The 19,506-nt window shown below is 55.9% G+C and overlaps 11 protein-coding genes across 11 annotated transcripts; 3 read left to right on the top strand and 8 right to left on the bottom strand.

Annotated features, from left to right (window-relative positions):
- Window positions 1-100: 100 nt before the first annotated feature.
- On the bottom strand, window positions 101-2,031 carry LTR77_010392 (uncharacterized protein; the record flags this gene model as incomplete). The annotated part of the gene is made up of 2 exons (XM_064807612.1): window positions 101-1,625; window positions 1,682-2,031. The coding sequence occupies 2 exons, from the start codon at window positions 2,029-2,031 to the stop codon at window positions 101-103; spliced, it is 1,875 nt and encodes a 624-aa protein (XP_064654121.1).
- A 914-nt stretch (window positions 2,032-2,945) lies between these two features.
- SCS2 (phosphatidylinositol-binding protein scs2) lies at window positions 2,946-3,880 on the bottom strand (the record flags this gene model as incomplete). Its single annotated transcript, XM_064807611.1, has 3 exons — window positions 2,946-3,642; window positions 3,696-3,789; window positions 3,841-3,880. The coding sequence occupies 3 exons, from the start codon at window positions 3,878-3,880 to the stop codon at window positions 2,946-2,948; spliced, it is 831 nt and encodes a 276-aa protein (XP_064654120.1).
- A 474-nt stretch (window positions 3,881-4,354) lies between these two features.
- LTR77_010390 (uncharacterized protein) lies at window positions 4,355-5,299 on the top strand (the record flags this gene model as incomplete). The annotated part of the gene is made up of 1 exon (XM_064807610.1): window positions 4,355-5,299. The coding sequence occupies one exon, from the start codon at window positions 4,355-4,357 to the stop codon at window positions 5,297-5,299; it is 945 nt and encodes a 314-aa protein (XP_064654119.1).
- A 371-nt stretch (window positions 5,300-5,670) lies between these two features.
- NOP15 (nucleolar protein) lies at window positions 5,671-6,741 on the bottom strand (the record flags this gene model as incomplete). Its single annotated transcript, XM_064807609.1, has 1 exon — window positions 5,671-6,741. One exon carries the CDS (start codon window positions 6,739-6,741, stop codon window positions 5,671-5,673), a length of 1,071 nt encoding a protein of 356 aa, XP_064654118.1.
- A 204-nt stretch (window positions 6,742-6,945) lies between these two features.
- On the top strand, window positions 6,946-7,528 carry LTR77_010388 (uncharacterized protein; the record flags this gene model as incomplete). Its single annotated transcript, XM_064807608.1, has 3 exons — window positions 6,946-7,032; window positions 7,085-7,346; window positions 7,407-7,528. The coding sequence occupies 3 exons, from the start codon at window positions 6,946-6,948 to the stop codon at window positions 7,526-7,528; spliced, it is 471 nt and encodes a 156-aa protein (XP_064654117.1).
- Window positions 7,529-7,880: 352 nt separating this feature from the next.
- On the bottom strand, window positions 7,881-8,966 carry LTR77_010387 (uncharacterized protein; the record flags this gene model as incomplete). Its single annotated transcript, XM_064807607.1, has 1 exon — window positions 7,881-8,966. One exon carries the CDS (start codon window positions 8,964-8,966, stop codon window positions 7,881-7,883), a length of 1,086 nt encoding a protein of 361 aa, XP_064654116.1.
- A 1,193-nt stretch (window positions 8,967-10,159) lies between these two features.
- FMT1 (Methionyl-tRNA formyltransferase) lies at window positions 10,160-11,364 on the bottom strand (the record flags this gene model as incomplete). The annotated part of the gene is made up of 2 exons (XM_064807606.1): window positions 10,160-11,040; window positions 11,094-11,364. 2 exons carry the CDS (start codon window positions 11,362-11,364, stop codon window positions 10,160-10,162), a joined length of 1,152 nt encoding a protein of 383 aa, XP_064654115.1.
- A 381-nt stretch (window positions 11,365-11,745) lies between these two features.
- On the top strand, window positions 11,746-12,318 carry UPS2 (Phospholipid metabolism protein; the record flags this gene model as incomplete). Its single annotated transcript, XM_064807605.1, has 1 exon — window positions 11,746-12,318. The coding sequence occupies one exon, from the start codon at window positions 11,746-11,748 to the stop codon at window positions 12,316-12,318; it is 573 nt and encodes a 190-aa protein (XP_064654114.1).
- Window positions 12,319-12,631: 313 nt separating this feature from the next.
- Window positions 12,632-13,724, bottom strand: LTR77_010384 (uncharacterized protein; the record flags this gene model as incomplete). Its single annotated transcript, XM_064807604.1, has 3 exons — window positions 12,632-13,510; window positions 13,558-13,593; window positions 13,644-13,724. 3 exons carry the CDS (start codon window positions 13,722-13,724, stop codon window positions 12,632-12,634), a joined length of 996 nt encoding a protein of 331 aa, XP_064654113.1.
- A 410-nt stretch (window positions 13,725-14,134) lies between these two features.
- Window positions 14,135-15,532, bottom strand: GLR1 (Glutathione reductase; the record flags this gene model as incomplete). Its single annotated transcript, XM_064807603.1, has 1 exon — window positions 14,135-15,532. One exon carries the CDS (start codon window positions 15,530-15,532, stop codon window positions 14,135-14,137), a length of 1,398 nt encoding a protein of 465 aa, XP_064654112.1.
- Window positions 15,533-16,302: 770 nt separating this feature from the next.
- Window positions 16,303-18,680, bottom strand: LTR77_010382 (uncharacterized protein; the record flags this gene model as incomplete). The annotated part of the gene is made up of 4 exons (XM_064807602.1): window positions 16,303-17,077; window positions 17,129-17,506; window positions 17,564-18,480; window positions 18,546-18,680. The coding sequence occupies 4 exons, from the start codon at window positions 18,678-18,680 to the stop codon at window positions 16,303-16,305; spliced, it is 2,205 nt and encodes a 734-aa protein (XP_064654111.1).
- Window positions 18,681-19,506: the final 826 nt, after the last annotated feature.

Raw genomic sequence — 19,506 nt, 5'->3', positions numbered from 1 at the left:
TGTGGAGGACCAGAGCCCCAACGGCGGAGCTCTAACATTATTTGAGCCATATGGAACATGGGCTATCATAGCATTCTGTGACCAACAGATGTCGTACCCCTTAAGCCAACGTCCCCTCCTGCACCATCCTCAGCGTCTCATCCCCCTCCCCCCACCACTTCTCCAACCGTTTCTCCCCCCGCCTCGCCGCCCCAGCATCACGATTCCGATACACCGAGTCAATCAACCTCACATCCTTCGGACTGATCAGGAACCGCTTGAACCCGTTCTCGAACGCCTCGTACGCCATCCCCTCATACTTCGCTTTCACGTTCTCGTGTAATCTCTCGCGCACCAGCTTGTACAGCCTCGCGTGCTCCTGTCCGGCTTTAACGCTGTCGTGGTCGCGGCCACCGGTTACGAGCGATTTGGCGAAGAACCAGAGGAGGCTTTCCGAGGTGGTGATGGCGGTGAGGAGGGTGTTGAGGGCCGGCTGGGTCATGGGCGTGTACGCGATGTTGAGGTATTGGAGCTTGGTGGTCTGGACCAGAGAGATGAGGTCAGGCGCGGAGGCGTTGGTGAGCCAGTTGAAGCGCATGCCCAGGTCCTCGGTGGCGTACGCCTGGCCGAGGTCGAGGGCGGTGATGGTGGGGTTGTTGACGAGGACTGAGGCTATCGCGATGGCACCGGCGTCTTTGAGACCGCAGGATTGCAGGGACAGGCGCTGCAGGGTGTTGTTCTGGGCCAGACCTATTGCGAGGACATTCGCAGCTCCGTCGCCGATGGGGTTGTTGGAGAGGTACAGTGACTCGACCGTACAGTGCGGCGACCGCAGGAACCGAGCGATCTGCTCGCATGCGGATGTACTGATACCACATGCATTCAAGTAGATGTTCCGCAGAGCAAGCGGCTTGAATTGTGAATGTACAGACAGCTGTCTGAAGAGCTCCGCAACGCCCTCGTCACCAAGCTCAGTCTGGTCGAGATCCAAGGTCCTCAAATTGGGTGCTTGGGTGATCAGGCGGAAGACGTCGTTCGCAGCCGACGGGCCGAGAGGATTACGTTTGAGCCACACATTCGTGATCGTGGTAGACATGACCATGCTGTTGACAAGCTGGGTAAAGCTTTGGCTGTCGATGCAATTTCCGGCCAGATACCATGTCTCGAACCGCTCCGGAATTTCACCAATGAAGTCGGCGATGGCTTTCGCACCCGTCGAGCCGATGATATTATTGCCGAGCAGGAAGTGTTTCGAGAAGGTGTTTGACTTCAACGACTCCATGAGGTCCCCGATATTTCTTGGACCCGTGACCATTTTGCAGAGGTCAATGCGGCCGTCAGAATAGAGCACGCCTTTCTCGAACTCGACGAGCTCGGTGTCGTAGTAGGGCTCCACGCCTGATACGCCGCCTGATGAAGCTGGGTCGAGCTTGACGGTGCCGCCGTTCTGCAGATGAGCGAAGAATGGCGCAAGTGACTCTTTGCCGGACTGCTCGACGGGCATTGGCAGCGATGGAGCACCAGTCAAAGGGAGAGAGTCGTGGATTTCATCCCACCAGCCCTGCTTAGTGATACGTTTCACCCAGTTGACGCGGTTGTTGCGCTCGGTCGCCTCTGCAATTACTGCTTGCCGCTGCGCCAGTACCCTAGAATGGGGGTCGGTTAGGACAAATGCAGTGATCGGCGATAAGTGCAGACTTACATGGACCTGAGCACGACAATGTCTTTCTCGTACTTGATGATGGCCGCTAGACTCTCAGCAAGGTCAGGATACAGTCGAGCCGCGACTTCATGAGCGAGAGCATCACGAGCAGATTTCCGTCGAGGAGCATTCATGATCTCCTCGTCGATGCTGAAGACGGTATCCTCACCATCATTGTTCTCCATCTGAATCGCTTGCTCCGTGATCAAGTTCTTGCGGATGAGATCGGTCCAGAACTGAGCTGATGAAGGCGAGGGGCTGTCCTCGTTTGTACGTGCTGGTGTGCTATTCTGCTTGTCGAGCGACATGTTCTGTATGCCCATAGTGGGCATTGATGTTGCGGAAGCCATGTTGGATGATTTGACGAAGAGACGAAATGGGGACAGAATGGAAATATAAATGCTTCGACCTTGGCCCCCAAGCTTGACTCACTCACCAGTCACCAGTTATAACGAAGCCATCCGAAGATGGTAGAAGAGCATGAAGGACAGTCAATGCGATCGAGAGATATCGTTGCCGCGTGCACTCACCGGACTGCTTGACTCATCGTGCAGCAGCACGCCTGGACGTCTTGGTGCATAGCCACGATGTCGAGAAAATCCTACAGCCATTGGAGTGCGGGCAGAGCTGTGTTGGTCCCCGTTTGATCCGGCCGTCCCACGGTTGGCCTGTTCCAAAACCATGGAGGTGGGCATCGAGCGAGTTGTTGCGCGCCTGTGTCGGCTTTTTGAGGAAATGGAACGTGTGAGCGCCCAGTCTTCGCCCCTCCGCTACTCGAAGGTGAGGCCGTTGACCAGATCGTCATGCTAATGCTATCCTATCAGCGCTCCGGTAGCATAGAGCTCACAGGGGCGCTGACGATGTTGTCAGGCGCAGGACAAGCAACCCGTCTAGAAGAGACGGGACGGGATGAAGTGAGGTGGTTGCCCTTGGTCTTGGCGATCGGACTTCACATGTTCAATGGCTGGACGGGAGGAGGCATTCTGGTACTGCGGGCGGGATGAAGTATCTCTATAGAAAAGAAGCAAGAAAACTCAAGTGCAGAAGGCTCATGTTTCAATCACTCCTCCCCAAGCGTGCGTATCCATCTCAGCACCACGTCCACAGGAAGTCATTTATCAGCGCTCATTTTCGCGTCTTGCACATCCGCAGCCACACGTAACGCTTTGCTATCGCCTTGCCGCTTGACACGGTGTGGCACAGGCAAAACCATTGTACATCTCCTTCGTTCCCATCGACCTAACACCAGACCCAGCTAGCTCACTCAGAAGAAGAAGTAGGCGATCAGGAAGCAAAGCAAGCACAGCACGGCCACAATCTGCACGCTCACACCGCCAGGCGCCTGAGCTGACGCATTCTGCACACTCTGTGGCATGGAGCTCATGGCCTTCTCTGCCGCCTCCTGGGGCTTCCGCTGTCGCAACCCTTCCGCCGCCTGCTCCCTTAACTTCGCGATCTGAGCCTGTGCTTCCGAGAGCTGCTGCTTGAGTTCGTCTTGCGATGTGGGTACCGCGCTCGCAAAGCTCGACCCAGCGCCGCCAGCCGCACCTGATGCACCACCCATGATTGTGCTGCCCATCATGGTCCCGCCTTCCTTCGTATCCTGAGCCGACCTTTGCGGTGTCACCGCGGCGGGGCTCGGTGAGGAGTACGCAGGCGGCTCGTCCTCGTGGTGAGATACTCCGTTCGTAGCCGCCGACTCTGAGCCGTCTGCTGCGAGGAAAGTGACCCGGATCTTCTTCTCTTGGATGGACGACTTCGCGGTTTGCTCGATGTTGGACCAGATCTGGCTGACGTTGGCGGAAGTGTCGGTGGAGGGCGAGATGGCGACGGACTGGACGAGGAACTTGTCGCGGCATTTGGCATCTGGCGGAGGGTCTTCCTTCATGGCCTGCAGAAGGACCTGCACTTCGACGAAGCCGCTACCTTCGATACGGCCGGAGTTGGGGCGGACGCAGTATCTGACAGCATCCGTTAGTAGAGCATCAAAGTGCGATCCCGGGAGAGCACATACTGCTTCGGGGCAGTGGTCTTGACTTTGAACGCAACGGGGTCACTGCTGGGATTGCGGAGACGGAGGACTTGCGAGACTTCTTGCGTGAATGGGCCTGCTGTGTGTTAGCAGGAACGCCTTGAGTAGGTGTTAGCAGCATGCGTACGCTTGAAGCCCAGCTCCGGGGGTTCCAGCTCAACAGACATGATTGCCGATTGCTAAGCGCGCTGCTCTTTGTGAAGTGTCGTGCTCTTGTTGGTCGTAAGCGATTGTGTTGTCTTTCGAATGTCGCCTTGTAGGCCTGTCGAAAGGGAAGAGCGTGGTGGTATGTGGAGGTGGTAGTGGGTGGTGGTGACCAGGGAGGAAGATCCGAGAAGCAGGCACAGATCGACCTCCTTCCAAGGCTGGCGCCCGCGGCATCACCCGCCGCTACGTCACACAGCCGCCACTTTTCGACTCCGAGAGAGTTTCATCAGTGAATCTCGAACTTTACACACTCACTACGAGGACATATTCTTCACCCGCTTACGAGTCCTGCCAAGAGACACTGTCTCATCTTCATCCACATCCTTGAAGTTAAAGGACGACGACGACACAGCAAGCACAGTCTCCCGTCAGCTCTACGGTAGCACACCCTCAATCACCTTCCTAGACACCAACACACAGCCCACACCGCCAGCATGTCATCAGACCTGGATCAGCTGGCCGACATGGGCTTCGACCGCGAGAAAGCACAGATGGCGCTCAAGAAAGGCGGCAATCTCCCCTCAGCTATCGACTGGCTGGACAAGAACGCCGACAAGTCCATGGAGGACCTAAAGGCGGACGAGGGAGAGGAAGAATCTGCACTACCACAGGCCGGCGCTTCCGCGAACAGCATGGTCTGCAACGACTGCGGGAAGAGGTTCCGGAACATGACAGCAGCACAAGCACACGCGGAGCGGACGGGCCATGATGACTTCGCGGAGAGTAATGAGGAGATCGCGCCCTTGACAGAGGAGGAGAAGAAGGCCCAGCTGGAGTTGGCCAAGCAAAGGATGATGGAGAGGAAGGCAAAGCAGGCGGATGAGGACAAGGCAGCGGCGAAGCGCAATGACGAGATCAAGCGCAAGCATACCAAGGAGAGCGAGGATGCGAAGGAGGACCTGAAGAAGAAGGAGCAGATCAAGGAAGCACAACAAAAGAAGAAGGAGAAGGCAGACGACATCGCGGCGAAGAAGAGGATCAAAGACAAGATCGAGGCTGACAAGGCGGAGCGTAAGCGGAAAGCAGATGAGGAGAAGGCAATGCGTGCAAACCCGGCTGCATACGACCCTCAAGGCGCTGGCTCTGCTGCTGCTCCTGGTGGTGCTGGTGCTGCACTGGCGAGTGCACAAGCTGCAAAACCCAAGGCCACACACTCCGAAGCCCGCCTACGATTACAAACACCAGGCGGCAACGTGATGAAGAACTTCCCAGCCGAGACGACACTCTTCGAAGTTGCGCACGCATTGCAAGAGGAAAGCGGTGTCCAGGCGAGCACCTTCACGCAAAACTTCCCAAAAAAGGTATTCGACCAAGGCGACTTCGGGATGACTCTGAAGGAGGCAGGGCTGGTGCCGTCTGCGGCACTCATCGTGCAGTAGGCCGGCGCGGGAGAGCTGCAGCATGGCCAAGGGCAGAGGAAGCGCCGGCTGGCATAGCGAGAGGTTGCGCGTGTTGTTCGGCTTGCTTTTTTGGAGCGTTGGCGCTGGGTAAAGGCTGGTTGGCGCAGGCAGGCAGGCTTGCCACTGCGGATGAGGAATGAATAGACAGAAGGATGCTGAAAAGACTTTCGCCATTTGACGCTCTAACATCCTCCTGACGTACACTTTCATGAGGCAGAAGCTCGCTCGCAGACCACTCAGTACGGACGTAGTGGACATGTTCTTGGAACACAAGAGATGAGAATGGTGGCATAAGGCTGTGGAGTTCCACCTTTCTAGACACTTGCTTTGACATCTCCCGAATTTCGTCTCTATGCCTTCACCTTCTTGACTGCCTTTTTGACCTGAGTCTTGCCACTCGCCGGCCTCTTCTTGCTGACCTTCTTCTCCACGACCTCTTCTGGACCTTCTTGTGCCACAGAGACGCTCTCCACCACACCTTCGTCTGCACCATTCGGGTCCTCGGTTACGCTCGCCTCCTCAATCGCTTTAGGCTTGACAGGCACCTCGCCAACCCCCTTCAACGCCGGCATCTCAAACTCATACCCCATCTCCTTCAGCTTCTCCGCCTTCTCCTGCCGCTTCTTCTCCTCGTTCGTAACCCTCGCCTCCCATACGTCCCTCGTCGCACCTCTCCGCAATTTACCCCCTTCCAGCTTATTCCTCGGGGGCGGGTTCCTCGCCCTCCTCGAACTCTGCCGCCACATGTTCTCATTCACCTGCTCCCGCGGCACCCTCCTCACTTGCAAGATGTGGTTAAACAGCAGATATTTGTCCATAGTCTTACACACAATATCCGCTACCGCAGCGGAAGCGAACTCGATGAACCCGTGATGCTGACTCTTCCCCGACTTGCGATTCCTCATCAGGCGCAGGTTCGTGATCTCGCCGAACTGTGAAAAGTAGGCGCGCATCTGGTGCTCGAAGAAACCGTGCGGGATGCGGCCGATGTAGATGACGCCTGGAGTTCGTTCTGGATCTTCCGTGCCGTCCTTGCTCTTGGATTGGGACATGATGGCTTCGTTGATGCGCTTCTGCACTGCGCCAGTCGTGGGCGCTTTGGGTAGAGAAGAGATTGCGAGTCCGGAGTCGCCGTCGGAAGCTTCATCCTCGTCGCTCGAGAAGCCGGCCAGGAGAGCGGCGGTCTGATCGGGCGTGAGGTCTGTGTTGGCACCGGCCTCGGGTATCACTGTCTCCTCTTCAACATCTTCTGCGAGCTGGGTGGGAGCCTCTGTCTCTGCCTTTTTCGCCGTCTTCGTCTTTTTCAGTGCGGACTTGACTGGTGCTGGACGGTCGGCGGACTTGGTTGTCTTGACCTTCTTCGTCGCGGTAGTAGAGCCGTCGGCGCTTTTGCGCTTCTTTGTGATTGTTTGTGTCGACATGGCTGCTGTTGGGTGAAGGTGTTCGAAAGTGGTATTTCGCTCTTTCCAAAGACGAACTTTTCCTCGCGCCGGAGAAAGGTTTGGCCGCGTAATTACTAGCGCGAAACCGTCCCCTCGATCTTCACATGCACAATACAAAACAATCCTTGACATCTTTGAATGAACAACTGGAAGTGAACACGCCTGGCCGAGACTCCATCCAGTATGGCAAGTCTGGATATCTCCCAACCGGAAGTGTGGGACGACTCTGCCCTGGTCGACTCCTGGAACGATGCCTTTGAGGAGTACAAGGTAGGTAAGGGGTGGAAGAATGAATCGCTGGTACAGTCTAATAGCCCTCTAGAAATATCACAGCCTCGCCGCCAAAGGTGAAAAGGTCGATGTGACCACTTTGCGACTCGAAAGCTCACATACGAACGGTGAGGCCAAGCTTGAGGAACCAGCAAAACCGCAGACAACCGCAGCGCCACCCCAGCCTGCATCATCTGCTCAAGCTCATGCAGACGCTCCATCACTCGCGCAGGCCTCTATAACAAATGCACAAGGCGCTCCAGTGTCGACTGGTGCAGCCACCCTATCGATCCCGCAGGCTCTCATGGCAACTGGTACGTGGGATTGAGCGCTGATGATCCTACAAGTAAGGGATCCATGCTGACCTTTCCAAGTTTATAACGACGACATGAAGAACCTTATGATGTCGTGGTATTATGCCGGCTATTACACTGGACTCTACGAGGGAAAGCAGCAGGGCTACGCCATGGCCCAAGATCAGCGACACACAGGCTGAATGATAGCGTTGCTACGACCAGCTATTCTGAACCTTGGCCCCGTTCGTCCGGAGATGCTGCGAGCGCTCGAACGCACCTGGAGACCGAAGTAGCTTTTTCAGAGATGAAGCCTCCATCCACATTTCGACACGAATTGCCACCGTAGGCCGTCATGCGGCATCCAAGACCGGGAGAATGCGCGACATATCGAGGCGAGAACGGCGTTAACGCGAGGGATGGGGTTGAGCAGAAACCAAGCAGACTTCTGCAGAAAGAGGATAGTGTCAAGGTGAACAGAGGCATGCAAACCAAGGTGTAAACTAATCTACCAACGAGCATCTGGAGACCTCAAGTCTCATGTTCTACGTACTACTAACTCACGGCAGCAGCAGCGACAAGGCAATCCAAAGCCGAGCTCTGACTCGGGGCGGTCGCATCAATGTACGGCCCTGCCCACTCCGGTCCAATCTGCCCATCTGATTGCCTGGCCTGGATCCAGAGCGTATCTGCGTTGTTTTGCAAGAAGCTCACATACGCAGCATCCGGCGCTACCGAATGCAGTTGCCTCAAGTTGCGTGCGAACACGCCCTTGAACTGCGCACTCGTAATGTCCATGGGGGCCTCGGAGGCGAAGTCAGTGAGGATGCCCTTGGGGCCAGTCAGGTGGTCAATGGCACCGTGGGCGATGCGGGAAGCGGTGTCGAGATACTTCCCGTCGGACGTGAGTCGGTTCAACTCGAGGCAGGCTCCAATAATCACGCCCTGGTTGTACGACCACACGTTGCCTTCAGGCTCGCAGGTCGCGAGGTTGAGGTGGTCGGTGACGGTGTTGTCCCCATTGATGAGACCGCTGCCCATGAACCAGTCGTACGATCCCGTGGCAATGTCTGCGTACATGGACTTCTGAGCGGGAATGCGGTTCGCCAGTGACGCTGCCACGGCCATGTACTGCTCATTGGCGATGGCAACATTCGCATCTTTCTTTTTGGACCACCAGTGGCCGCCGCAGGTAGCGTCTTCGCCGGTCTGCATGTCGGTGAAGATCTTGCGGGCGGTGTCGAGGTACTTGGCGTCACCCGTAAGGTCATAGACGCGAATCCAACCCATGGCCCACCAGCCTTCGTCATCGTAGTAGTCATTGAAGAAAGTGTCATAACTGCCGGCGATGCCCGCCGACATGGCATTTGCCAAGGTGGTTTCGAAGATGTCGTTGACCATCGGGAAATAGTTTCCCCTGTCCAAGCTAGCAAAGTTGGCCAAGGAAGCGATCATGCTAGCGCTCTGCCACCACAAATCCTGCCAGAGACCAGTCGAAGGATCGTACCAAATGTCATTGAGGACATTCGTCGCGTCGAGGGCATGGCTGGAGTACTCCGCCTTTGAGGCTGCTTGACCAGTAGTGAAGCAGCAAGCGGCCAGCAGTGCTGTCGTCTTCATCCTGCTGATGTTGGCCAGCATGTTGGATGAGCCTTGCTGGTCGTAAAATATTTACAGAAGCAGCACCGCAACAAGAGGGATTCACAGAGAGGCCTGGTCCTGGAGTAGCGAAGGAACAAAAGCGCTTCAACGACAGGCGTGGTCCTGGTCAAGCGGAAGGCAGGATGCTATGTATACCTTCCTTCCATTGAAAACGGAGCTAACGAAATCCTTCAAATCCTTCGCATCCTTCATATGAAACAGCAGCAAAGTGAAGGCAAAACGGGATCTTATCAGTGGATTCTACGCTACGTTGTTGACCGCCGCTCACTTGGCGTCCTTGGTGTACACTGTCCAGACTGTCTAGAATGAGAGCCATCACGCGACCTTGTGATCGATGGACCGACGTTCCGTGGACGGTAGAGGTCGCCAGCCCTTGTCACGTTCCGTGTCCTCGGCTTCCACGGTACGATGCGGCCAGCATGAGCGCGTGGCTTCGACAGTACGCTGACAAGGTTGGTAACTCAATACACACATGGCTGCCAAACCTGCGACGATGGACGACTTGCTCTCGCTTGAAGGGGAGGAACTGAATCAATGTAGCAGGCGGGAAGCTGACAGCAACCATCACAGGACACCCCACTGTCACCTCTTCGGCAGCCTGGTGTGCAAATACCCTAGTACGCTGCCGCAGTGCATGGTTCTTGGGGGTGCACGAAGGCGTTGCGAGTCCTGACGAGCGAATGATCCACCGTGGCGGCAGCGTAGTTGAGCTCCTCCCAAACGCCAGCGATTTCCGGTACGGCCAGCACTGTGCTCTGGAGTGTCATTGAAGCCTGGAGTGAGGTTGACCAGGACCCAGGAGCATGGATGGTAAGACGCGCCAGCCACGAGGTCGCGAAGACCCGATCCGAGCCAACCACTCCACACCTTCCCCAGAGACACTTCTTTGTCCGGCTGAACCCCATGCTGAAGCCACGAGCTCGTGCACTCTTCGGTTCAGTGCGGTACCCGAGTTAGTTCTCGGCGCAATCGGCACTCATAGAGGTAGCTGTCGGAGGGATGCACCTTAGATGCAGACGCAGACTAGGCGTCGGACTCATGGCTCCACTTCCCGGCACGCAATGCAGGGCAGCGTGAGTTCATTGAACACAGCGAAATGTCCGCGTGGTTGCCTGCATGTTTATTCATGCATCACAGCGACTGAGCCGGCTTTTGGAGCTTTGCAGCTGTCGTCAGGTCTTGTGGGGTGCAGTAGAGACCGACTCCACTCGCGCCAACAATGCCTGCAAGCCGGTGTCTTTCTTCTGTCCTTCGATAGTCGCCGAAGCCGGGCATACGACCTTCCTGTCACAGGTTACGATGCCGAGAACATTGTCGCGCGGCCGCTCGGGTTCATACAAACGCAGCGGATCACCTGGACCTTTGTTTGAGATGACGGAAGCATTGATTTCCTCAGGCGTCCAAACTCGCCATGGTCCAGAGAGGGTGATGCGTTTCGGCATACCATCTTCCGTATTCTTGTTGCAGCGCATATAGAGTTCTGGGTCCCATAGCCTGCCCAAGATTCTGTCGCGTAGGATGATGTCGTCTGCTGACCACGAAACCCAGTCAATGCGACGATCCTGGGGCGTGATCTTCGGCGCATGTTCCAGGTGGTCGTGCGTAGTACTGCTGTTCATAGTTTGCTCTGGGCTCACGAATGATCCGCGTTCAATAGTCTGAGACAGCGTCTCCGCGCCCATCGGCCCAAGTACATCCAGAAGATCTTGAGGTGTGCTTTGCGGAGCTACCTGAATCCCTGGCGCTGGAGTCTGCGCCACGATAGTCCCATGATCGAATTTCGTTGGATGCATCGTCTGTACCGTTACTCCAGTGTGGCTTCTTCGCTGCAAGAGCGTGTGCACGATTGGCGCTGGTCCTCGCAGATCCGGTAGCAAGGAAGGATGGACGTTGAGCCCGCCATGCTTTGCTCCGGTCAGTATTCTTGCTGGCACAAGAAGGCCGAAGGATACTGCGACCACCAGGTTAATGGGCGTGGGTGGCGACCATGCTTTGAAGGAGTCGATTTGATGCAGTGTCAATCCCAGTTCTGAGGCGACTGGCTTGATGGGTACTGCAGCAGGTCAATCAGATATTTGGCTGTAGATAGACCAGTAGTAGACCTACCTTGACGGACCTGCTTCAATCCTCGACCCGTCCGCTTGTCGGGCCTGCAGACGACATCAATGCTAGAAATCTTTTCAGGCTGTCGGTTCTGCAGTTCTCGAAGAGCTCGTAAGGAGTAGATGCTGAACTCGTCTGCACCGCAGAAGAGGATGTTCAGGGGCTCACGCTGTCTGCGTGGCGAGCCCGCGGTGTAGGCTCTATATCCATTCCATTGGACACCTTTGACATGCGATCGCCCAACCAGCACGACTCGGCGGACTGGCTGAAGCATCAAGGGGTGCCTTGATATGGGGTTTGGAGGAGTTGTGCGCCTTTGTTGACGATTGCCGAAGAGGCCGCCTTCCGTCTTCCGCTAGTTCTATGCTTGCCGATCTCCCGAGCCAGATCTGGCCTCGACTGACCCTGAAAATTATCGTGCCCTTTGGAGAAGCACTTTTTGCTTTCTGCTCACACGACCACACCTACACCTCACCATCACGGCCTAAGAACAACTACAAACACTCAAACCGACCTCGACACCTGATTAACACCATCTGAGTCGATTGCGACCCAGTCGAGGCGAACCCGCAAGTTTGCACGACCTAAAGAACTCTACCAGGCCTTCGGCCTCTGGCCACACCTACAACGGACCAAGCACCAATAGTAGTCGACGATGAAGTTCTTTTCCTGCACGCACCAGTTCGACTACTCCTGGGAAGAAGTCAGCACCGCCAACTGGCGCAAGTACGGCCCCTGGAACAACAAATCAGAGCACGTGATTGGCGTGGACACCCTCTCCCGCACCATCGACCCCAACACCAACATCCTCCGCACCGAACGCCTCATCACGTGCAAGCAGACCGCGCCGCAATGGGTCCGCTCTTTCCTCGGCTCACAAGACACTAGCCTCGTCTACGAAGTCAGCTACGTCGACCCAGCGGCGAAGCGCGTCACCATGTGCTCGCAGAACATGACGTGGAGCGATCTGCTGAGCGTGCAGGAGACGGTCGTGTATACGCCGGCTAAGGGCGGGAGGACGACCTTCGAGCAGCAGGCGAAGGTCATTGCGCTTTGCGGGGGTTGGCAGAAGATTAAGAATACGATTGAGGATATCACGGTGGAGCGGTTCAAGCAGAATGCTGCACGAGGGAGAGAAGGGTTTGAGAGGGTGCTGGCGATCTCGAGGGAGGTATTTGCGGAGCAGCGGGAGCAGAAGCGCAACGAGCAGCAGCGGGCGGCGTTGTAGTCCTGATCGTTCTTGCTTTTTTGAATGATTTGATCTGCGTTTGAGCGACGGTCCAGGAAAAGGCGTATACCACTTGCATTTATGGATACATGGATACACGCATGGCATGGCAGGCCTGAAGGGGATTACATTGCCGGCTGGCTGGTGGGCTAAAAGGAAAGAGCATAGAACAAAGATTGATGGGTTCAACTCCATCATAGACTATTGCTACAACTAGAGTAATGGACAAACCATCTACTAACTGAAATCCATGCCATATGTGCGTGATGCGGGACTAAACCTACCTTGCCTGCAGTAGAAACCGCCGCCGTTATCAAACCGGGAAGTGGGCAGGCGGATCTCGGACAACTATGCGCTGCTCTTCGACGACAGTGGTACTGTACGTGACGGTCTCCAGGGCTCGGCAAAGCAGCACGGCAAGCTCATCGCGTGCTGGCGGAGCTGAAGTGGTCTCCCGGAGCACGAGTCGATACTTCCGTATCTCAGTCTGCAGCTTGACCGCAGCCTCATACTCCCTACCGTCGGAGTACTTCTCCAGTGTTCGAGCAACTGCTCTGGCCAGCGCCAGCTCGGCGCGATCTAGTGCGTTTGACATTTCTGACATCGACGCCTTGTTGAGCATGGAAGGCCTGCATTCGACTTGTACGTTGTTGACGAGGACGGTCTCCGCCATTTTCCATGCTTGGTACCTGTGCTGGTGGATGGCCTTGCGGTGGTCGAATGATTCTGGTCGAGGCAGCCAGTCGATCACGCCGGGACTCGCGGTGATGATCATGGCGCCAGAATAAGCAGGACCTGCGTATTTTTGAACTTGTCCCACGATGTCTTGGAAGAACTGCACTCCGGCCTCCACGGAGTGGCTTCTAAATAAGTGTAGCACGCCTGGCAGTGTCTTTGGGTACGATGCATAGTCTGCCTGGAGCTTGTCGGCCGCTGGTCGCCTAGGAGAGGTCCTTGGTGTCCGCTCTATGGTGCTCCTCATGGCTTCCAGGACTTGATATGTAGCCACATGTAGCTCGTCGAGGAGACAGTGCTCTGTACCTGCTAAACTGATCGGTAGCCACTGTCTGCCGTTCAAAGACCTGTGTAGCAGATAGGCGGCTTTCAAAGCTGGAAGGTAGTCTAGATCATTGGTCTCTGGCTCGAGAGGTGCTGACGGGTCATCTAGCTTACGGGCATCCCTGCCTTGTGACTACAGGAGTCAGCTGGTTGATATGGAGAACATCTCCGTGTACTTACGATGCACTTGTGGCAAGCCGAGTCCTCCCAGTTCACCTAGCAGATCGTCAGTGTTGAACGTAGGCGCAGGCGGGAAGTTTGCAGACCCAATTCAAGCACCCTCGAGTCCAATGGATGCAGCACCATGCGCGACGCTTCTGGAGGTCGAAGAGGTTGACTTGAGCCATTGCAAGAGAGCCGCTGTTCGATTGTTCGATACGTGCGCTGCTTGTGCTCGGCGTAGAAGGTGCCTTGATAGACCTGTGGCAGTATGATAGATTTGGCGAGATTGATGGTGGACGGGCAACTAGTCGAAGAAGCTTCGCAGGATGTCGTCGACGAATAAAACATTGCGCTCTTGTGCGACTGCATTCAATATGGCCAGGCGCCTTGGCCGAGCAGCCATAGACTTGTTTGGCTCCAAAGTGCTGGGTGACAGTGAATGCATCAAATCAATGAGCCGTGTCAAGCAAGCAGCGGCTCAGCATCTCTGAAAGTATCTGATTCAGTATCTAGTCCTATACACACACATGTGACTCTCTTTGGTCAGCGAAAAGCTCCGCAGTCATACAGAGACCTGACCTGCTCATGTTGAAGTCTATGTCATCGTCACCAGCTCCTCGCCAGCGGTAGGATGTATGGCCACACATCGATCAAAGTCCTTCTTCGTCGCGCCCATCTTCACCGCCACACCAAAGCCCTGCATCACCTCATCCGAGCCTCGGCCAAGGATATGGATGCCCACGACCTTCTCTTCCTTGCCGGCGCAGATCAGCTTGTACGACGTCGGGCTCTTCTCCTCCTGCTCCATCATGGAATAGTAGAGGTCATTGAATGTGCTCTTGTAGACTTTGAGATTCTCTGCGCCATACTGCTTTTGCGCTTCGGGCTCGGTCAGGCCAATGCTGCCCACTGTCGGGTGCGAGAAGACGACTGAAGGGATGTTTTCGTAGGTAAGATGCGCATCCTCGATGCCGCCAAACAGGCGCTCGCTCAGCCGTCGGCCAGCAGCAATGGCAACCGGAGTAAGCTCGAAGCCGCGATCGCAGGCGTCTCCGAGGGAGTAGATGTGCGGAACGTTGGTGTTTTGGTACTTGTCGGTGATGATGTGGCCTTTGTCGTTCTGCTTGACACCAGTGATTTCGAGATTAAGCTTTTCCAATTCCGGGCTGCGGCCTATTGCCCAGAGGAGGCAGTCAATGTCCATAGTGCCTTCGCCGTTGCTGTCTTTGTAGTGGAGGCGCTTGTTGCCATTTCCAATGTCTTCGACCTTTGATTGTGAGGAGTTCTTGTGGATGTGCACGCCCACGCGCTCATACTCCGCCACCACCTTTTCTTGAATCATTGGGTCGAACGTGCGCAGAAACTTGTCGTGCCGGATGAAGAGGTGCGTTTCGGTTCCCAGAGCATGCAGCATACCGGCCATCTCGACAGCGATGTATCCAGCGCCCACGACAGCCACCTTCTTCGGCTGCTTCTCCAGCTCGAAGAATCCATCCGATGTGATGCCCAGCTCTGCGCCAGGAGTGTTGGGCAGGTTCGGATGCCCTCCCACGGCGACCAAGATCTTCTTCGCCTTGATGTCCACCTCAGTATTGTCGTCCAATGTCACCTTCACCGTATGCGGATCCAAGAACGTCGCCAGCCCATGCAGATATTCCACTTTGTCCTTCTCCAAGTTCTTCTCGTAGATGCCGTTCAGCTTCTTCACAAACTGTGCACGCTTGTTGGAGAACGTCTTCCAATCAAACTCCGCCGTGTGCTTGACACTGAAGCCATAGCTGGACGCATCTTTGATCTGATCCGCGATCGCCGCGGCGTTCCATGTGATCTTCTTGGGCACGCAGCCCACGTTGACGCATGTACCTCCTAGACGCTTCACCTCAACCGCGATGGCTTTGGCGCCATACATGCCGCTCGCTCGTCTTGCGGAGGCGAGGCCGCCTGAGCCGCCGCCGAGGACGAGGTAGTCGCATTCCTTCTTGATCGGGGCCATGGTCGCGGGGTTACTGGAGAAGTGGCGCGAGAGGGTGTTGAGACGCTGCGTGCTGGCCGTCCTAGGTGTTGTCCTGGCGGTGGCGGAGGCGAAGAGACGGAGTGGAGTTGGGGGAGACAGCTTGTCGACTGTTGACGTAGTAGACCAGAGGGGAGGTAGAGTCTATTTATGCTTCGCGGTGTCGACGTAAGGTGTGAATGGCGGAGAGGAAGAACTGAAGGAGGGTGGAATCAACGGGGGCTGTTCGGCCGACCTTACTGTAGACAGACAAGCATGTGGAATATTTATTCAGCAACAGCCGCGGCTCGCTAGTCTTCAAGATGTCGTTGGTCGAAGGAAATGCAAATTCAAGCCCAGATGACGGAATCATGTGAGTAGTCAGCACTTGCATCCGTGCACATCCAGGCGAACGTCAATCACATGCAACTGGTGAACAGACATGAAAGAGTGGTATCCTGCGCGTATACATGCATTTGACTCATGAATCTGATTGCGGAGTTGCCGCAGTCACTATTCAAACGAAGGGCTGCCTGGCTGGTCCGTTAAGCCACCCACCATCGTGCCGCTGCGTTGATGTCTGACCTTGGGTATCGTAAGTTCATTTCCCGAACGCCTCTTCAAATTGCCATTGCCCGCAAACACCGTCCCGTCCCGCCTTGCTTTGTGTTTCCTATCCATTTCCCAGACACCGATAGCCACAACCCATGATTAATATAGAAGTTGAGTAGAAAGTGAGCTGATAAAGACCCATACGTCGTCCGCGGTTATCGTCATTGCCAATTCCAGTCTTGAAAGTGAGAGCTGCCGCTAGGTCCGCCGGTCATCGGGTTATGTCGAGCCTGGCCGGCAACAGTGTTGTCAAACATGTCCCAGTTGGTCGATATACCGTCCATGTTTGGGATGTCCATTGCCATGCTCGGTACAACCTGCTGAGGAAGCACTGGCATGGTCTGACCAGGAAAAGGTGTCCAGACTGTGTTCTGCATCTGGCCTGGGTCGAGCTGCATTGGCTGATCGGTGAACATTGGCGCCGCCGTTGAATGCTGTTGCTGATTGTATGACGATGGTTGGAAGGGAGAGCTTTGTTGGCTCGATGCAGAGCCGCTTGACCTTCCCGATTCACCCCTTCGTATCGACGCACCCCAGAAAGTCGACGATGTTGGCGAAAGCCCCTTCTTTGAACCCGTCTGTCGAGACCTGGGCAGTGAGGAGGTGCTGTCAGGCAGACTTATCTGCCATTTGGACGAGAGTGACCGCAAGATGTCGACACAACACCCCGCAAAATTGTGATTGACTGACATCGCCTGGAGATCGTACAAAGCCTGGCTGATGTGTGTTGATGATGGTTCTTGAGGGAGGTTGAGAAGATGTATCGTGCCGGCCGATAGCAGAAGGCTGGTGACAGCGAGAGAGACCCGTCTCAGCCCGTACATGGCACGAAGAGCATTCATCAGACTTGAGATCTCGTTGGCAGAGTGCGTGCACGCTTCTCGAGGCCAAAGGTTCGCTCCCGAGAGGTCTAACTTCACATAGGGGCGGAAAAGACTGGTTCTCTGTCAGCACTTCGAACGATGTTGGCGAATCGTATCAACTTACTGCAAAATGCAAGCATGGTAATACATGTGCAGGATGATCACATGAGGCAGTGAGGTGTTTTCCAGCCGAAACGCGTCCGGCAGATTTCGATGCCACTCTTGATATTGTTTGTACGCAAGAGCAAGCCTCCTACTCGTGAATCGCTCCCGAGGCGCATAGAAAGTGTTCACCATATCGCTCGCCAACTCGGATAGCTTGCTCAACTGATCGGTGAAAAGCATGGGGTGAAGTGGCTGCTCGATGTTCGAACCAGGTGCGAAGTTGTTGTCTTCGTAGGGTCGCCATGTCTGGGTTTCTACGCGGTCGGAAGATGGCCTACTGATGTCGGCGGCTGCGATTGGGAGCTGAGATAGCCTGCCGAAGCCAACTGAGCATATTCTGCAATCTGCGTTAGTCTGGCATTGCAAGAAGGATTGGGAAGGGGTGGGAACGTACGTCTCAAGATTGAAGACGCCCCAAAACGTAATCTTGCGCACCTCGATCTCGGAAGAGCGCAGTCCACTGCCCACCATCGACAAGTGCAAGCCCATCTCCAATGCGGTTCGCACACATCTTCCAGCATACTGATATCCATGGCTCTCGCGTCCTTGGGACGTCTCGCGCAATGCCATGAGGCCCAACGCCTGCACCGAAGTCACTGAAGCTTTGTCCGTCTTGTCGAGCAGCCGCTTTGCTTCCGCGAAGAAGTAATCGCCGGCTGTGGTGGAGTCGTTGGGATCGCTGCGTGCCAGTGATCGATCCGAGTAATGGCAGGCGATGGCCAACACAGCATTGACAAGCAGGGCGCTGCAGAACTCGGTCCGGCCACGGCTCATGTCGTGCAGGAAGTGCTCGCGCGAGAACAGATGGTAGAAAGGGTGCACCCAGCAAAAGTAGAGATGTAGCAGGTGGTCAACAAACTCAGCATCCTGTGGCTGCGGGAACCACGTGGTCGGCTGACCGACCTCGTCCACAGACATTGTCGTATCGTCGGTGGAATCGCGCTTTTCGCTCGACAGACTCTTCGTCTCCAGCGCGGGCCAGCTTGACGTTTTGGCGACTTCATCTGCTAGGTCGGCTTCAAGCGTTTGGGGAGCAAAGCTGGCCGGTAGTCGGACATTGCTTCGAAGTGCTGCCGCGAGCATCTCCGGGCTTGTCTCGTTTCGGAGGTTGTGAAGAAGAGACACCGCTTCGTTCTCGGGAAGGCTACGCAAGGAAGCCACGATGACATCGAGTGCGTCGTTTTGAACTTGTAAAGATTGCAAATCTCGCTTCAGCGCGCCCTTCCTCCGATGGTCGCTATCGGCGTCGTACGAGCATTCCGTCCGGTAGACAGCGGTACATGTCGAGCACGCGGGCATACCTCCATCGCACTGCAAACATCCCGTCGTCAGAGGTCGCAGGTCATCGAAGCAAGCTGATTCACAGCTTCACTCACCTTGCTCTTGCGCTTCCGGCACGGTATGCATGCTGACGAGACTGCTTTTCGGCGGCTGATCTTGGGGTCTGGCGGGTTGTCGCTGCTCTGAGCCACGTCAGGCTCGTCCTTGGGTCTGATGGGTCGGGGAGGCATTGACGGGACAACGGGGTCTGGAGGGGCTTGGCTTTTGGAAGAGGGCACTTTCACGACGGGAGAGCAGAGGGGTTAAGAGGAACGCACGAAGGAAGAGGACATTGACAGATGTGTAATCGTGAATCGGCAGCGAGACCTTATCACTGAGCCGTTGAAAGTACCTTTCGGCGCGGTCGACCCTCGTACATATGCCAAGAGGGAAGCAACAGTCGGAAGTGCCTTCATGGCGAGCAGGAGATGCGCCATTGATGGGCGAGCTCTTGGCCGCCGACGGAAGTTTGGGATGCCACTTCAGAAGGATGCCAGGATGCCGCAAGGCACGTCTGGAGATGCTGGACCCTGCCCGGATCGCACGGCTTGCAAGGCTGAAGGGGCAAGGCGAGCGAAGATCTCTTACTAAACGGCGACATCAGTGTGGCGCTCCCAGGCTTGGCCGGTGCCGAGCGTGGCTCTTCGCATCCGACCCCCTGTGTGCATGTGCGTGTGCATAACCAACCGGAGCCGCATGGCGTCCCTCGCGTCCGTTCTCAGGCACAGCGGAGTCTGTTGGCTTGACTGGGTTGAGGTGGAGGCGGTGGAGTGAGCGCCAGCATTGAACAGAGGTTTTACGATTGGCGTTTGGCTCGTGGCGCAAAAGGCTTGCCCTGGATGCTTGTGCCCGACTTCAATCCCACCACACCAATGATTCCGCCCCGCAGCACATCCGCGCCAGCTGGTGTGCTCCCGGTGAGTGCGTGCATCCACTCAACAGCATGCCAATGCCACAGCTGTTGCAACTCGGGATGGCAGATCCCGCGTGCACATCACCCCTCCTCCCCCTCTCCCT

This window comes from Saxophila tyrrhenica, assembly GCF_035928015.1.
Source record: "Saxophila tyrrhenica strain CCFEE 5935 chromosome Unknown scaffold_23, whole genome shotgun sequence".
NCBI classification, from domain to species: domain Eukaryota; kingdom Fungi; phylum Ascomycota; class Dothideomycetes; order Mycosphaerellales; family Extremaceae; genus Saxophila; species Saxophila tyrrhenica.
This window is presented reverse-complemented; position numbering and strand designations above follow the sequence as displayed.